A 19,058-nucleotide genomic window follows, 5' to 3' on the forward strand; every position below is an offset into this window, starting at 1 on the left:
GTGTGTGTGTGTGTGTGTGTGTGTGTGTGTGTGTGTGCGCACGCACTGTGTTTGCTCATGCAAATGTGAGCTGCTGTCCAGGATTATTTCAGTTTTTCAATTTGCCCTTTCTCCTCAGAGTGTGTGTGTGCATGGTGTTCATGTGTGTGTTTGCAAGTGCGTGTGACTACAGTGTTACCCCCTCATTGGTTGCCCTTTCCTGTTGCCCCTCCTTCACCCCTACCCTACACACACACACACACACACACACACACACACACACTCACGCGCACGCATGCATGCTGAAGCGCCGGCAGATAAAAAGGCATTATGGTAAATTCCACTTAATGACAAATTTTTAATTTGGGGAACAGGGCCTGGTGAATGGAGCTTAATTACCGGGGCCAAAGATCCCTCGGAAAAATAACCCCCTCGACGTGCCCAACCTGCCCGATAATGGAGCGCTCCACAAAATGCCTCAGATAAACCAACGCCATTTATCTACCCCCTCACTCCCCCCTTTCTCTCTCTGTATAATAACAAAAATAACAATCATGAAAATTCTATCTGCCTCCCAGCCCCCATCACCTCACTTCCCTCTCCCGCCTTTCCGCCCTCCCGCCCACTGCCTGGCTCACTCCCGCAGGAGGAAATTCATCAAAATGAAATTGAGGTTGCAACTCACTGGTTTTATTAAAATATATTTGCCCCTTACAGACGTTGTGTGCTGATGTGTTAGTGTTTCACCACAGAAGACAAAAGGGACACGCGAAATAATTTGGTCAGTGTTATCAGCGATATTTATTTGTTGGCGAACACGAGTATGACTTTGGCCATAAAATGCCAACACTTGTTGACTGGTAGGCTGCTCTGCAATTGTACTGTGTTGAGTTAAAACTCTGTACAGACCTTTGCTGCAAATAGACATATTGAATAAAACATATGGTGCCACTGATACAACAGTATAATTTTTTCTCATGGGGAGGACTGTATAAAATGTACTGTGTAAAAACATTCAGTTCACAGGTAAAAGGGTTCAACTTTAAATTAGGGTTGTAACTAACAATTATTTTCATTATCATTTGGTGTATAAAGTGTCATAAAGTAGTTCTAAATCCAGAGATATTCAATTGACATCACATACGACAAACAAAACCAACAAAATCCTCGCAATTTAGAAGCCTGGGCTAGGCAGTATTTGCCATTTTTGCTTAAAAAATTACATAAATGATTAATTGATGGTTAAAACAGTTCACTATATTTTGATCGTCTAATCAAATCAAGTAGTTCCAGTATTTTGTAAAATTTTTAAAAAATGTTTTGGAGTATGATATATCAACTTTGCATCCAGGAAATATCCATTCCAAGAGGCAGGTTACTGCTGTAAATGACCAAAAAGCCTTTAATTCCCATCCCCAAATCAGCTTTTATAACCAGCTTAATTCCATGTTCAAAGCTATTAAAGTCAAAGTCTGAGTCACTGCTATAATTTGATACCGAGTCATCCTTTTATCAATATGACTAGCAAACTCTCATTTTTGTTAGTGGGGAAAAATCTTGTGAGATGTTGTATTTTCTCCTGTGATGTGTCATAGGCACAAACCATCCAAGCATGTTTTGGGGCAAATTTTAATTCATTGTCTTTCTGAACATTGATGCCTGATTGGTGAGACCAGCAGAACTGGTCATGAGTCAGGACTGTGTGTTTAATTAGAACCACTGTGATTATCAACAGATAAACGAAGATAAATTTTTGCCTTTGAATTGAAAATCTACACTAAATAGACGACTAACGGATATTAAAAAGACACAATGACTACCTGTCTTTTGTCAAACCCGCAGACATGCGCTGGCTTGGTTTTGAATAACTTGAACATGGTTCCGCTGTACACACACACACACACACACACACACACACACACACACACACACAACATTGCTCACTTTTCTTGGCCTTCTCTGGTCCCTGTTGTTGTGTACCCTGATTGGACCATGTGGTTGCCATGCGGTTGCCAGGCCGCGCCCCTGCTGTGTGGTAATTGGTGTCTGTGGTGTTGCCGCGTGGCGACGGTGCTTTGACTGACAGGTTTGGCCACCTGCCCTGCCCTGGCTGCCAACATGGCGTGGAAGGGGGTGAAGGGGAAGGGAGGAGGTGGCACGGGCTGGCAGGGGTGAGCACTCAACATGTCAAGGGGGGGGTGGTGGTGGTGGTGGGGGGGGGGGGGGGGGGTGCATAACGAGAGATGGGCTGTGATGAAATATGTGATGGCCGAACACAAGGCAGATTCAACAGGGACCAGGGTGATGGTATCTGCTTGTATTTAGCGTTTTCACTAAGCTGCAAGCATAAATAAAACTAAAATTACTAATCACAAAACGTCTTTTTGTTCCTCTTTTAAAAGATTTCCTCTGATATATACAGTATGTTAGTCTGTTATGTCAAGGGTATGTTCAGGAACACTTCTTGGATTGTAATCAAGAAAGATTTCCAGCGAAGAAATAGAGCTTTGCTACCCAACCAGATGTTGTCGGGCGTGGGCTGGGTATAGCTTTGGTAATTTTCGGATGTAATTTGTTGAGAAATTTGTCTCTTTCTCTGTCTGTGCTTGATGAGGTTCAGTACCACATAATTACTTTTTTTCTAGGCTCTGTGGTGCCAGGAGTTGGAAGTTATCTTTGTAAATTAAAATACTAAATAACCACCACAACTTTAAAGAGGACAAACTAAGGCTTACCATCTTAGTTTTATTTATTTGAACATAACATAATATTATTTGCCTTTTTGGATGTTTGACTTGAATGAGGATGTTGAGGATGGTTTGGAGGTAATACGATGTCACCCGAGCACCTGGACTTCTCTTGCATGTGGTTCAGGAACCAAACCAGTGTGTGTTATCCTTGACAGTTTTATGGTTGTATCCTTCTCATAATGTCTAATGAACAAAACTAAAAACTAGAATTGTGTGCCCTTGAGTGAGACGTCTTACAGGTACTGCAGATAGGCAATGCTCATTTCAGTAAGAGACATAATAAAGGAAAAATACAAGCTTGATTCTCTGGTCAGGTTTGGACCTTAAATTTTGCAGTACCAGTTGACATAAGTATGGACTTTTGTAAAGTATTCCTCTATAACTTTAAAATATTCTACAATAAAAGTAACAACGTTGGGGAAAGTAAACACCCTTATGTATAATCAACAAATAGTTTAACGTTTGATAACTGTTAAATACCCTACAACCCTAGAAGAAGCAGCAGTATAATGAATGAATGAATGAACTGTTAAATATCCCACTATAAACCCGTGAGAGGGGCACAGACAGAAATGTCTCAGTTTAACTGTTGTAATGTCTTTTTGTTCATATAGTAACCGTGGCGCTCATAGTAAGAAGCTGATGGAGAGAGTTGGTTGTTTGGGCCGTGAAACAATTCATGTCAGTATCTTTTAAGTTGTTTTTTTCAACACCCAAAGGCCTTGAAAGTGTTTTTCCATTATTCCAGACAGTTGGACTGTAACCGTCTTGTAAATGAAGCACATCTTTGGAAATTTGTTTTAGTTGAGCCTGGGCATTTGGACTCTCTTTCTCGCTCGCCCTCTGTGTGTCTAACAGAGAGATCAGTGGAGATGGGCAAAGAAATAGCATGAAATGAAGCCAAATGAAATCTGCTGCTTTAATCTATAATAGGCCTGTACAGCTATTGATCTATCCCCTGCATGGCAAACATCTACACACACTCGCATGCACACAGACAGAGTCTCTCTCCTTCTTGCTCTGCATATCATTTGATCCTCTCTGCCTAATTTGCTCCACTGTCTTCCAGCATTATTTCCACAAACACTTTGTCCTCCTCTACCTGGATGCTGTTTGCTGTCCGGTGGGCTTCAGACTCAGCCAGCTTCTCTTTTGTTGTGTCGTAATGTGCTCCACGGCCCATGCCCATGCATTTTCACCCCCCCCACCACCACCACCACCTCCACCACCTCCACCACCCACCCATCCCACCCCACCCTCTCTTCCTCTCACTGTTCTTGTTCATCTCACTTGTTCTCTTGCTCTCTTTGCTATTGTGTTTTACATCCTCGGCCAGACTTTTATGTCACACAAAAGAGCAGAGTTGCAGAAAAGCTACGTCTGTGCGTGTCTGTGTGTGTGTCTGACTTAGCCAACCTTTTGGTGTGTTTAACCTTGCAGAGGGCAGGGCTGTAGGGGCAAGGGTGATGTCACAAAGGAAGCACTTTTTTTTCTTGCACACACACACACACACACACACACACACACTCCCGCCCACCCTCACCATTGTCATGTATAGTTTTGCTAATCCGGCCCTGTCGCTTCAGTATCAAACATAACCTCTATTTGGGGGGGCAAGGCCTCTCTTTCACTCCCATTTTTTGTGTGTGTGTGTGTGCGTGCCTGCGTGTGTGTGTGTGTGTGCGTGCCTGCGTGTGTGTGTGTGCGCGCACGTGTGTGTGTGTGTGTGTGTGTGTGTGTGTGTGTGTGTGTGTGCATGTACTGGTTGGTGTGTTAATGGGCCCGGTCAACAGCGTGGTACAATGGGCGGGCTGGCTTGGGATGCCTGTTTAAGTGTCGGGACTGGGAAAGAAGGATAGGGGAAAGGCAGGCCAGTCAAAGGCTTTGATGTTGCTGAGACAGAGGGGAGAACAGCTTGTAGATGACACACACACGTCTTAGGAAATGTCTACACTTGCGGGTTATTGTCAGGAGAGACTGCCACATAGAAGGATGGGTGTGTGTCTTGACGTTCTCAATCTCGTCCTTGGGTTATCAGACTTAAACCACCCTGTCTGGACCTTGTCCCGAGAGAATGATGCTCTTGTGGTCCTCTAATATTTCCACTGCGTGTGTGTGTGTGTGTGTGTGTGTGTGTGTGTGTGTGTGTGTGTTTGTGTGTTTGTGTGTGTGTGTGTGTGTGTGTGTCACCCCAGGAGAACCGGGTGTTCATGGTTCATTAGCCACACGTACACTTCCGTTCTGTTCTCACTGGTACAAGGGACAGATTCAAAGCATTCACACACACATATGGGCTCCCCCTCACACCTTACACACACACACACACACACACACACACACACACACAAACACACACACAATTCCTCTGTTTTGTTGTGTTCTGCCGGCTCTGATGAACTGGCACGCAGCCTCCTCCCCTCTCCTCCTCATCTCCTAGTAATCAGGGTACCTATGAGACTGACAGGTAGCATCTGTCGCCTTTTCTCCCCTGATCCTTCCCTCCCTCTGTTTCTCTATTTCCCCCTCTTCCACGCCACTGTGTTGAATTTCCCCCGACGACGGAGTGATGTGATAATGTACAAGTTGTCCCGTAGAATCAAAATCTGTTGAACCAGGAGAACTGGAAATGCTAAGGAATATTTACTCTGATTTCCAGCAGATGACTTGGACACAGTTTGAGACTGGGATGTCCCTGTTATCCATCATAACTGTTAAATGTCATCCTACTCACGCATCGCATCCATTCCTCTTTGTAGGGTCTCTGACCTCCAAGCTGGCTGTAAGGAATGTATCGCCATTGGATCTATTGAAATTGTACAGTTGTAGTCAACATGGCGACGGCCCCTCTCTCTCTCTCTCTCTCTCTCTCTCTCTCTCTCTCTCTCTCTCTCTCTCTCTCTCTCTCTCTCTCTCTCTCTCTCTCTCTCTCTCTCTCTCTCTCTCTCGTCCGTTCAGCTGCTCAGTGAAGCCGCTGCCATCTGCTTATTCAGCTCCAGACTCCTTCAGATCTGTTGGGCCACGATGGAGTGAGTGGCTCTGATGGTTTGGTTTTGTACAGGGCCTCAAAGTTGATTAGCATATTTTCACCCAGTGTACAGACAACAGTCCCCCACCCACCCTCTCCTCTTTTCCTCCTCCATCCTCTCCCCCACCACCAGCCCCCCCCCAACACCCACCCATGTGTTTGATTCCTCGGCCGTGACAAAGAGCTTCACCCTTTATCCGTGTGTGTGTTGGTAAGATGGGGGGCCCTTAGATTAAGGGAAAGCTTCCTGCTCTTTATTTGGGGAGTCCCCCTGGGAGACGCTTTGGGAATGACTTTCGTTGAGTCACTAACGCTTACTCACACACACACACACACACACACACCTTTCACCCCTGTCTTTTTTTTTTTCAAGCTGCCCATTGACTGGGTGCTGGTTGTTGTGTAACACCAACTACGCGTGCACACACACACACACACACACACACACACACACACACACACACAGACACACACACGTCATATTGAGGCCCCCCAGTCTGTTCACAGTTCTTCGTTCACTCTTTACAAAACAAAACTAACCAAGACTAACAACACCAGAATAACTCTTACTCTAGCGTGACAGTGAGAAACAACACATGCATATACAAGGCGTGTCTGTGTTGCACTGATCTCTTGCTGACATCACACAGTAAATTTAAAAGCATCAGTGAGGTGTGAGCACTGACTGAAACATATGGGAAAGTATCCTATTGAAAATAATGACATGAACTCTCTAAACAAGTACAAGCCATAAGTGGATCACAACAATAATCACTTATTCAACCATCTTTTGTAGTTGTACTCTAGTTTCTAATACATTTAAATATCAGGTATATATATTTTAAATGAATAATTTATTTATGGAATGAAGATTTGCATTTGCTCTGTTTTGGAAGCTTATCAAGATAAACTTAAACTAGCCGAGCCATTTGAACAGCTACAGCAGATCACTCTCAAAAACACCGAATTACAACTATTTAGAAGACGTATCACTAGTTTATGCTGTCTCGCTCTTTTCAAAGGGCTAGCTAAAGGGTTATTTAACTGAAGAAGAGCTCCAACAATAAGTTGACTGTTGATTAACTTTTGATGACAGATTAATCGTTAGACTCAATTTTCAAAAATGCCAAACATTAGCTTTTGTACCAGCTCAGATGTGAGGATTTCCTGCGTTTCTCCATCTTTATGTCATTGTAAATTGAATATCTTTGGCTTTTCGTCTGTAGGTCAGCTAAAACAACACATGTTAAGATGTCATCCTGGATCCTGGATTGTGATGGGCTTTTTTTTTTTTGTTGTTGTTATTTTATGACTAATCAAAAAGCAGTCTTCAGATTAATTGGTAATAAAAATAATTGTTAGATGCAGTCATAAACTGGAGCAAACTAACTAAATTCTTTTATTTTTTAATGATTTGCCCCTTGTTGTCTCTCTTTAAATGCAAAAGACAATTGCACTTCGTCTGTTTTCTGTGAATTTCTTTAAAAACTTCTTGTAGCTGTTTGATTTCAGGTTAGTTACTACACATTCTCAGTCACCATTCATTACTTTGCACTTGAATTTTTGAAAAAGTAGTGAACTACTGACTTTGTCACCACCCAGTCATTTTGAGAGCCAGGAGAAATCGTGACTCGACTCTTGAAGAAAAAAAACTGCCTTCAACTAAAATTTGAATTATGACTCACATAGTCACAGCTTGAATGGATCAACTTCAAAATGAGTGCCACGTGATTGTGTCATAAAGTAAAATCTTGGTGAACTGATTTCCATCTTGGACAGTGAGTAGATACTGGTATAACAATCTAAAATCTTTAGTGCTCAGCATAAATTCTGGTGCGTGTATCTCCAACATATACATGCTTCAGGAACTGATAAAGACTATTGCTTTAAAGGGTTTCATCTGAAAAAGTTAAATTAACAAGAGAGGACCCTCAATTGATATTAAAGGTAAAATTCACCAAAATAGGAGTCACAAGCTTTGTCATACGACAGCGCCACTGACTTCCTTGCATTTGTGTGTGTTTTTTGGAGGTGAAGGTCATGGCAGAAAGAAGCCCCATCCAAACAGCAGCCATTTTAATTTGTTTGACAGGGAAGAGAGGTGATAACCTCCCTCTGCAGCCGCGCATCCCCGGGAGGAGGGGGGGGTAGAAAACAAGGAGTGTGAGGGAGAGAGAGTGTAAGCGAAAGGAAAGGAAGGAGGGCTGAGCAGAATAGCGATAAGGGGCTGGATAGAGAGAGTCAGAAAAAGGAGGAGAGAGAGAGGTGCAAAGGAGAGTGTAATATTTGATTATGGCTCAAGGCTGTATGTTTGTCCAAAGGCTAAAGACTGTCAACCAGCTAATCGCGGGGGTCGATGCGTGGTTGTGTCTGTATGTGTTTGTGAAAGCATGTGAGCCTGTGTGGGTCATTGCTATCACCACATAATTTATGCTGAGTACATGTGTCCGTTTGTTTCTGTGCGTGTGTGTGTGTGTGTTTGTGTGTACGTTACGATTTCTGGATGTCAGTTACAGTTCTGTGGGCCTGAGGAGAATACAGTGGTCTCCCTCAGGGTGCTGTTAGTGCCACTCTCATACAGATGTGCTGGGCTGCCACTGTGTCAGTTTCAGTGTGTGTATGTGTGTGTCCTTCTCTTACAGGAAACTAAACTTACTCCTCAGGGTTTAGAGTTCTTAATAGGGCTGGATATCGTCAAGATTTATCAAGTCTGGTTCTTATTGAATCTTGGTTTCAATTCTGGTCATGTTGTTAAAGTAAGAAAAAAACAGCTGACTACAAAAATAGATTTAGGTTTTTTCTGCCGTAAAGAGACATTTGTCATGTTTGAGTGTAGCTCTGGTTTCAACAAAGCTGCATTTTGCCAAACATTAAATATCTAATAACATCATAATATTTCTTAATAGGACTACAATCAAAATTTAAAGATACTCAATATTGTACTTACATAAATATATATATTTTATTATAACTATTGAAAATAAGAGCCAAGACTTTAGCGATAGCATTTGCAATGTTTTAAAATGCATTTTTTCTGTCCTGCCAGATGCTGAAGAAGAAGAAGAGAGGAGCTGGGTGGTTTCTGACAAAGACAGAGAGGTAGGTGGCAATCAGCAGCTTTGTATTCTGACATTCAGCCTCTTCTGTCTTCTGAAGTCATTTTACAAAATAGTTTGTGCTTGTAATGTATGTAATGTAAAACTGTAACATTTTTGTCTCAAAAATGTAAATTGCAGTTCTCAAGTTGTGTGCAGTGCTAATGTCTGGTTAATTAGGAGCCAAAGTAATAATTAAAAAGTTATGTGTGATTTTTTTTTTTTTTAAGAATATTTTGCTGTCATTATTGCATGGTGTTATCTCTCAGAATGAACCCATTTTTGTCACTCGCGATGTGTTGTTTGTAAGATAATATTTATGGACTAAGATCCAGGTTAGTCCATTCAGCCTTACACCAACAACATGATGTCAATGATAAAATTCACCATCTGTTTCAGGCTCAGATATATAACAAAGACAAGGGTGCCAGGATAGTGGTCCCGCGGGTGTCAAACAGATACTACACTGGCAAGAATGTCCAGTGTAGAAACTGCAACAAGACCGGACATCTCTCCAAGACCTGCCCCGAGCCCAAAGTCAGTTCCACTCAGTGCACGCTCACATGTGCACCTTATATACAATGAGCACAAGTATGTGCAACTACTAACCTATGTGTGTCTATGTATGTGTTTGTGCGTGTGCAGAAGTTGTTGCCCTGCTTCCTTTGCGGCACCCCAGGCCACGTGGTCAGTGAATGTCCCAATAAGCACTGCAACAACTGTGGCCTGCCCGGTCACCTGTTTGGGTCTTGCAGCGAGAGAGCGTACTGGCACAAACAGTGTCATCGCTGCAGCATGACGGGACACTTCTTTGACGTGAGTAGCCTATAGCATCCTGTTTTATTAGGTTGTAGTTCAAAAAAGAGAAGAAGGCTCTGCACATATACAAAGAATACCAAACTTACCTTCATCACAGGAAATGCACTTCATTGCCAAAAGTATATTGACACATATTTTTTTGGATACCTGAACATTACACACATATTTGATTGTTGAACATCAAATTTTTGAAATCATGGTATCTAATATGCTGCTATAACATCACAGCGTTATTGAGGTCACGGCCTGATGTGCGGCAGTATGGCCTGGCTTTGTCGGGTTCCTAATTCATCCCACAGGTGCTAAATGGGGTTGAGTTCAGGGCTCTGTGCAAGCCATCCTCATCAAACTCTGAAAACCATTTCTTTATAGGCCGTGGTTTGTGCACAGAAGCATTGTCAAACCGAGACTGGAAAGGGTCTTTCAAAAATGTTTCCTTGAAGTTGAAAGCGCATTATTATATAAAATATCATTGTTTGCTGAAGCATTAAGATTTCCCTAAATTGGACTTGAGGGGCCAAGCTCAAACCATGTAGAACACCCTGATACCAGGTACACAGTGGTGTGTGTCCACATACTTTTGGCCATATAGTCCCTTTGACACAGGAGCACCAGGTACTGGGACTAACTAGAACACACACATGGTATGAGATGAAGGTACACATGGGTTATGTAGTTAAACACATTGATTGAAATGCATAGGAAACCTAGAAATCCAACTTATTATAGGACCTGCAGATAAATCAATACTAAAAGCAATTAGACAGTTAAATAATACAGATATGGAGACAAATATACAGTAATAAATAGAGGAGAATGAAGTATTGCAGGAATAAGAAAGCTCTGAATTCAATCATCTTCATGCTATTGGCTGAGCCACCGCAATCATAGAGAGTGTGTGTGTGTGTGTGTGTGTGGGGGCTGCAGCCTGCAGTCAGAACAATTACTACCTAATGTAAACACGATGAAGCACCAAGCACATTTAAAACAAAAGTAAGCTCCCCCACTTTTTATTACCTTTCTACCCCCCCACCCCCTCCTACTTTCTCTCTCTCAGTAGTAATGAGTGACCAGGGGTCAGCACACGCTGCTGTTCACATTAATTGATACACTTCAGCAATTACAGCTTAGTTATGTCTCTGCCATGCTGCATATTCCAGCTGTGGGCTTGTGTGTGTGTGTGTGTGTGTGTGTGTGTGTGTGTGTGTGTGTGTGTGTGTGTGTGTGTGTGTGTTGGCACTGAAGGGTGAATCTAATGACCATCAATGACAATTATCCCACCGCAACGTTCATTACCTTGGCCATTTACACTAATGCCATAGAATGGAAAACGCTGTGTGTATGTAAGAGCCTGCCTCTGTCTCCCCCACCTCGCTCTCTCTTTCCCCTCTCTCTCTCTCTTTCATTTTCTCACCCTCTCTCTCTTGCTCTCTCTCCGTCAGTCATGTACTGTGCTCTGTGTAATGGATGAGTAACCAGGTGAACACCAGAGGGAGAGGGGAGACCAGGACACACATCCCATTTTTTCTTTCTCTCTCTCTCTCTTTCTTTTTCACTCTCACTTACTATTTCTCACCTCTTCGTCCAGACCTTCATGCTCATCTCATTCTTCCCCTCTCTTTTGCATATTGTTTTCAGCAGCAAACAAAGGCTGCAAAGTTGTGTGGTATTGTAATTACCCTTTTCTTGGAACACATAACTTTTTTTTTTTTTTTTTCTTATGCTCACAAATTATACTGTATGTGTTAGTGTGTGTGTTTGAGAGAGAAAGAGAGTCAGGTCTCTGTCCCCTGGGCCTTTCTGTGTCTCTCATTAAAGACAGACGGTTGACGGAGCGCGAGTGTGTCGCTCGCCTCGCCTGTCGCCCTCGACAACAACACACTACCCCGGCGGTCTGGAGGGAGAGAGCAAACGGGAGGGAGCGGGTGTGGGTGGAGGGGGTTGTTGAAGAATAGAAAGCTAGATGAGAGGTGGAGGAAAGATACAGCTGTCGAAATCCATATTTGTCCATCTCTGTATTCAAATCTAAACAGGGCAGATTAAACCAGAAAAAGTGCCGACTGTTCTTTACAGGCTGCCTTAAAGGCCGAGATTTTAAAAAGAACTTTGGGCGAAAATAGTCAGGGAATTTGCATATCATGCAAATTTATATAGGAACTTTAGTGTATGCAAGAGAACACATAGCCTTCTTCACAGAACAGGCTTAAATCTTCATCTCCTTCTCTCTCTTATTCTGTCTCTCTCACTCAGTAGGTGTGTAAGTAGATAAATCTTGTTGCCTGCGGCGACTGCGGCATTTTCAATTTCCCAGTGGGAAGTGGTGGCGGTTGGGAAAGGATGTCGGAACGCTTAAGGAACAGCATGGCGAAGCCCCGGAGATAATGCTTTAGCCACACCGGGACAAAACGACTGACTGCCTTACTTACTGACTGTTTGAGTGACTGACTGCAGAGACGCGAGTGACGGGGGAAACAGACTGTTAACTGAGAAATCACAGTGATAAAGGTTTAGTGAAAGACATAAGAAGAGACTTGAAGAATCAGGCAGGAAAAAGAAATGACACCATGGCCTGCTTTTCAGTTTACTGTCCTGTCTGTTAATCAGCATCTCCAACTGACTCACTTCTCATCTCTGTCCCTCTGTGATAAAAGTCCATTGTACCAGTGTTGCCTAAAGTTTCTTCCTCAATGTGTCTTTACTATCCCACTCCCACTAAAGAGGCACAACGACACACTGCCAGTTGTCCTTTAGACATCTCCATTCCCCTCTCTTTAATCTCCTTAATTCTTTTAACACACTGTGCATAAAAGTGTGTGTGTGTGTGTGTGTGTGTGTGTGTGTGTGTGTGTGTGTGTGTGTGTGTGTGTGTGTGTGTGTGTGTGTGTGTGTACATGTGTGTCTGGGTCTCTTTTCCATATTGACTATATCAACTGTGTTTTCTTCTTTTCTCAGGCTTGTCCACAGATCTGGAGACAGTACCACATTACAGTGAGTATCTTTTCTCAAAACCAGCAATGTCAGCAAACTCCATGCCAGTGCTGTTCACACTTTGACCTGAGCACTGCTTCACTTCTCCACTTCTCTGTTTTCATCAGTGAGCTTGAGCAGAGCTTAATCAGTCCCTACACACAGATGAATGCTAGATGTGGATGTTGTACATTAACAGTGTGTCCTACAAAATTAGTTGTATTTTGGAAACAATGCCAAACTTAAAGTCAGACATATGCACTTGCCGAGGAGGAAGTGTTGGTGATAAGTTTCTTCCATACACTCAGTTCATTCTCTTCCTCGTGCTCTGATCATGACTGAACACTAATGATCAGAGCAGTTATTAGTGTAACTTCACAGTTGTGAGAGAAGCATAACAGGTGGAAGAGAAAATTCAAGTTGTCTATTAAAACATTATAGAGTAAATGTTATTGATGATGTTTCTTTTCTATAAAATTAACATTATGTCTCATTGAAGGTGTGTGTTTTCAAATCATTTTTACTAGATACTGATAGTTTTGAAACTTGATATGTAAATTTAGTATGAAGTAGGTTTGAGTAAGCACTAACGTGGGTGGAAATGTTAAATACGGAGCCACCAGTCCTTACAAGCAACCAGATCAGGAGACATTTTCTAAACAACATGGTGGACACACTGGCAAAATCTAAAGTATATCTTCATGATAAAATACATATTCAGCATGGCAGGGGAGCTAAAAAAAAAAAAAAAGAAAAGGTGTTTGTGTTATGCATCACCACACCTCGGCTTTTATGTGAAAAATCCTAATACTATGTTTAAAAATAGTACTTGTTTTAAGTGTGTAGAACCTACTAACAGTTTGGACTCAACCTGTGTCAAATTTGGCTAAATCCCACAGGATGTAGGAGTTGTAGTAGAGTCCCAATTAAAAAGCAGAGAAATGTGAAGGAAGAAGGTGGTGGCAGTGGCGGGGGTGACTAAGCCTTGCAGCACGCTCAAAAAGGCCCACTTACAGCCCTTGACACTTCTTGAATCTTTTTCATGCAGAACGTTCCTTGTCGGGATAGAAATATTTTAAATCTTACGGTGCAAAATATGTCTTGACCAACAGTATGTCCAACAATATCAAGTTAACTGAGCTGCTCTGGAAAAGGGAGAGTTTTTAATTATTCACAAGCGTTTTATTTATAGAATATGATCCATTTATAAATAAAAAATGCAAGTGCTGTTTGTGGAGGCTGTGCATTAGTGGGTATGGGCTGCACTTAAACAAAACTCTAACCTCTTATAACCTCAGGGCCTCAGTGATGACCCTCACCTCACTCTTTCCTCATGCTTCATGTACCAGCTTCCACTGTCTTTACAGATAATTTATATTTTAGCATTTTGATGTTCTGGAAAAAAAGCTGCATTGTGAAAGTGAAGGTGTCATCTGATCACTCGGAATCAATAAGGCAGTTGTGATTGGTATTGACCTTGCCCTGTAGCAGATGAGTGAACCATGGCAGAAAAAAACATCTCAAAAGATTAAGGAAGTGCCAAGAGTGATGGGAACCTCATGTTCAACCTAAGTGCACATACGACATGGCTCTGTGTGTGTGTGTGTGTGTGTGTGTGTGTGTGTGTGTGTGTGTGTGTGTGTGTGTGTGTGTGTGTGTGTGTGTGTGTGTGTGTGTGTAAACAATGTGTCAAAGAGTAGAAAACTGTGTGACAGTCACATGGGCCATATGTCAGCGGGGAGGCATTTGCTTATTTGTGTGTGTGTGTGTGTGTGTGTGTGTGTGTGTGTGTGTGTGTGTGTGTGTTAATCAGAAATCTGAAAAGATAACTAGTTTTCTTGGCTCCTACTTGTGTGTGTGTGTGTATGATTGTGTGTGTGTGCATCTGAGCGAGGGGGTGATATAGACCTCAGCCTAAGAGAAAAGAGCAGCTTGTTTGTCAATTAAAAGACGTGATAAAGCATGAAATGGGCTGCCAACGCCACGCGGGACGAGGGAGTGAGAGAGAGGGAAGAAGAGTGTGTGTTTGCATATATCTTGGCGTGCACTTTTGTGTGTGTGTGTGTATTGGGGGAGGTCTGTCACTCTCCTCTATGGAGATTAATTAGCAGGGGCTGTCTAATGAAAAGGCAGCATCGTTAGCGCTAGGGTAGCACGGCGGGAGAGACAGAGGGAGGAGGAGGAAGGAGGAGGAGGAGGGAGCGGGACGGAGAAGTTCCAGGGGAGACGCTGGCAGAGAGGATGGGAGTTGAGTTTAATTGTCGCTCATGTGTTGGCGGGGGACGCTATATGTTTCACTGTAGAGCTTCACTTTGAACCACAGACAAGAGGAGAAGACCCTGATGAAAGAACAGCTGAAAGATTCTTTGGTCGCTTCGTAGGATGATGAAACCTCCGTTTTTTTGTGTGTGTGTTTCCGTGTGTGTATGTGTGTGTGTGTGTGTTTGAGTGTGTGACGATGTGCTTTAACGGGTGGAGGATTGTGACCCAGGTCTAATTGAAGTATTTAAGCCATTTAAGCACTGGGAACAGAAGGTCGTTACATATCCAAACTGGCATGGGGGTTAGGGGCCCGCACAAACACAAACACACACTCGCACACAAACACACTTACACACATGCATACACAGGGCTCCTTCTGTTTAAGACAGCCTCATTTTATTCATGATGCTGTTTATGACCCTGAACTCCCCAATGTGAGTGTGTGTGTGTGTGTGTGTGTGTGTGTGTGTGTGTGTGTGTGTGTGTGTGTGTGTGTGTGTGTGTGTGTGTGTGTGCGTGCGTGCGTGCGTGCGTGCGTGCGTGCGTGCGTGCGTGCGTGCGTGCGTGCGTGCGTGTGTGTGCGCACACACGCGCATGCTCCCGCTTTGGGAGATGTGACTCTGTCACCTTCCGCTGGGCTCAGCCAGGTGTGAAAAGGCATTCTGTCAGACCTCCCTGCTACTGGGTCCATTTATCCTTCGTTCATGTGTGTGTGTGTGTGTGTGTGTGCTGGGTCCGTTTATCTTCTGTGAGTGTGTGTGTTGTCTGCCTGCACCTGGCCCTCAACTAACAAACTCCTCCAAACCACACAGTATAGACCACAAAGCCCTGGGGTATTTACTGAGAAAGTAAGATACTGACACACATGGACACGCACAAATACGCACACACACACACTTCTACAAATATATAGAGCAGTAAATGGAGTAAAAAGTGATCCACAACATTTTCATCTTGTCTGTGTCATGTGGGTTTGAAAACATTTTTACACAACAGTAATATTTACACCAAAAGGTTAGTTTCTCCCTCCACAGAGCAGATTTACTTCAACAACTCTTTCTCTTTCACTCACTCACTCACCCACACATATACACACACACACACACACACACACACCACACACACACACACACACACACACACACACACACAGACAGACACACAGACACACACACACACAGACAGACAGACAGACAGACAGACAGACAGACAGACAGACACCCTGGTTTTACTTCTTTCTTTTGCATACAGCTTCACAGCGTGGGGTTGCTCCTTTTCCTGCAGAACCCATCTGCTTACCTCCTTCCATCTTTTCTAGCCTTTGTCACTAAATCCAGTACAAACAAAATTTCATTGGAAAAACACTCAAAATACTCATCTCATCGGTGTGATATTGAACACATTCTAGCTGCTTTTGAAATGAAATTTTTTTTTTGATGTGCACTTTTCTACCAGCCAGTTTGTGTTTCTGTTTAGCTTTTTCTTAATTTCCCAGAATACCTTTTCAACAAGTTCAAAGAAGAACAGGTGTGAACTTCTTAGTTTCAGTCGAAGGTGGGTGTGTGGTTGTGTTAGTTTCGTTATCAGGGCATGCCCATGATCACACCTGCACATTTCTTGTGACTACATTGCATCACTCTCCTGCTGCTTTGAATCTCTGCTGAAGGTTGAGTGTCCGTGCAGACAGAGGCTTTTGCTCTTTAAATCTGAGTTAGTGAAAAGTCTGATGTTCACAGCTAATGGTTTTGTACGACTGAAAATTGCAAATGCCATTGGTGCTGTGCTTGAGTGATTTCATGTCTGTGTTTAGCCAATCAGCAATAAGAATACAAAAATACAACACAATTACAAAAAAAATTGACCCAGAAAGATAGTGTGAACCTGCAACTAATAATTGTTGATATATCTATGTATCAGTGTTTATTTTATTTATTTTAGATTAATCAATCATTTTGGCTGAAAATTCAGAGTAAAAAATGCATCACAATCCAACACAAGTTCTAAATGCCATGTTGGATTCAACTTGTTTGTGTCGATATAAGTGAAGATAAACAGTTATATTGATATTAAAAGAGAAAAGCAGCAAATTGTTAGTGAATTATTGGCAATTGCTCTTGAAAGATTGCTTTAAATGATTAATAAATTATCCAAAATCCAAATTTTTTGTCAATCAACAAAATGTACTTTCACTTTACCACACGATGAGTTTGAACTCAACAGTGTTGGTGTTTTCAAGAGATTTTGATGAAGGAAGAGAAGGCAAAAATAACTATATTGTTATCATTAACAGACAAGAAACAGATGAAGACGAAGAAAATGGAGAAGAAAAAGATGAGGTTTGAGGACAGAGAGAGGCGGACAGGGAGGTAAAGAGGAAGACGTGGAGGGGTGATGGATGGATGGAGGATGAGCAGCAGAGGCCACAGAGCAGGTTTAGCAACCTGCTGTGTGTACACAAGCTGCATTAATGCATGTAAAGATCATGCATAAATGCGTGCATGCATGCAACACACACACACACACACACACACACACACACACACACACACAAACAAGTCGCAGTGACTTTTTCCTCCTGTTAGTGTTGTCAAAACCCTGCTGTCCTGCATTAAGACCAGAGCGCCACCCTCTGGCTGCTGCAGGAAGTGAAGACCTGCTCCCTTTGACAAACAAGGGTATTTCAAGTGAGAATTATCCTCCTTTTAATTTTTTGAGACTCTGAATGTGGGTCACATCCTAATCAAAGCATCCGTGTGCCCTTTCCGTATCTTTTCATGAGCAGTGTGTGATGTTTTGGAACGAGAAGGAGCCATGTGACATTAGGCTCGACATGACTCACCTTCATAGCAGAAATGTACTCTGTATGAAGAAGAGACAGAGGGGGAAGGTACAGGAAGCTAGAGAGAGAGAGAGAGAGAAAGGAGCAGGCGGAGTGTATTAAACAGAGACTGGAGAGAGTGAATCTGAGCGCAGAGCTGCTGATTGGTGCAGGTATATCAGTGTGTGAGCATTGATTGGCCTCTCTTTAGATAGTGGTGGTGACACCTGTACGTGTGTGTTTATTGATCAGTACAACTGCCCGTGGTGTGAGTGTGTGAGTGAGAGTGTGTGTGTGTGTGAATCGAGCGGATTTTCTCCTCACGGGGGTATCAGTGTGTGTGTATCGATCTTTTCTCCAGGGACAGGTGTGTGTGTGTGTGTGTGTGTGTGTGTGTGTGTGTGTGTGTGTGTGTGTGTGTCAGTGTCAGAGTCTCTTTGGATTCCTGAAAGAAAACAGTCTGTGACCTTTTTGTTCGACACAGAAATGAAGTCATTTTAACACCTCTCCTTAAACTCCATTTGGTATCCCTCTTCCTCACCTGACTGCCTTTCTTTCCCCTTTCCATTTAGTATGTTGTACCTTTTTATACCTTTTTGTCTCACTGTCTTTCTCTAGAAGGTTCTTTGCTGTCTGCTCGATTCTCACATGCCTTTGTTAGCCCAAGGTTAGGACGTTTTGCCCCTTAAAATCCTCTTCTCAGGGGAAAAAAAAAAAATTCATTTACATTTCTGTAGAAAAAAAAAAAATCTTTTTGCAAAGTAGGCCTCTTGAGTTTGTCCATGTCAAATTAAAGCATATTATGCATAGTGTGCTTACAATAATCAAATATTTAGTGCGTGTAATTTAACATTCCTCTTTTCTTTTTCCTCCACTTTTGTTGGTTGAACTAAATAATGGTTCATAGATAATAATCGTTAAGTATCAAAGCTTATATGAAGCGCTAAGAGTCTAAGTTTTTTGCAGTGTCACTGTCATGTGCAACTTTATCACACTCATCAGATGGTGTAACATTTACTGTCCTCGGGTAATGAAACTTGAAAATAAGTCTAAAAGGTTAGACGCACTTATGCAAACCTTTGTTTTATATTATTCATTTTTACTTATTTCATATTTCACTTTAAACTCCTAAGACCCCTACTTTCACATGGCGGGCATTTTTAATTTCTCTTTGCTATTTAGGCTGATTGGGACCTGAGAAAAATGATGTCCACATATGAGGACATTAGTTTTAAATTTTGATTACTGAGTGGCAGTATAATATCCTCATATGTGGTCACCAGGCCCTTGTTGAGAAAAAGTTAGTATTGTGGTCTAGAGAACCCAAAATGTGAGGTCCACAT

At 42.5% G+C, this 19,058-nt stretch overlaps 1 protein-coding gene across 1 annotated transcript in view; it reads left to right on the top strand.

The window, feature by feature from the left end:
- Positions 1-19,058, top strand: part of zcchc7 (zinc finger, CCHC domain containing 7) — a 51,390-nt gene that overhangs the window by 21,934 nt on the left and 10,398 nt on the right. Inside the window, exons 4-7 of the mRNA XM_056372640.1 lie at positions 8,801-8,853; positions 9,249-9,386; positions 9,495-9,665; positions 12,621-12,656. Of these exons, the coding sequence (XP_056228615.1) occupies positions 8,801-8,853; positions 9,249-9,386; positions 9,495-9,665; positions 12,621-12,656 (398 nt within the window). The remainder of the gene's footprint in view (positions 1-8,800; positions 8,854-9,248; positions 9,387-9,494; positions 9,666-12,620; positions 12,657-19,058) is intronic.

This window comes from Seriola aureovittata, chromosome 3 (genome assembly GCF_021018895.1).
Source record: "Seriola aureovittata isolate HTS-2021-v1 ecotype China chromosome 3, ASM2101889v1, whole genome shotgun sequence".
NCBI classification, from domain to species: Eukaryota; Metazoa; Chordata; class Actinopteri; order Carangiformes; family Carangidae; genus Seriola; species Seriola aureovittata.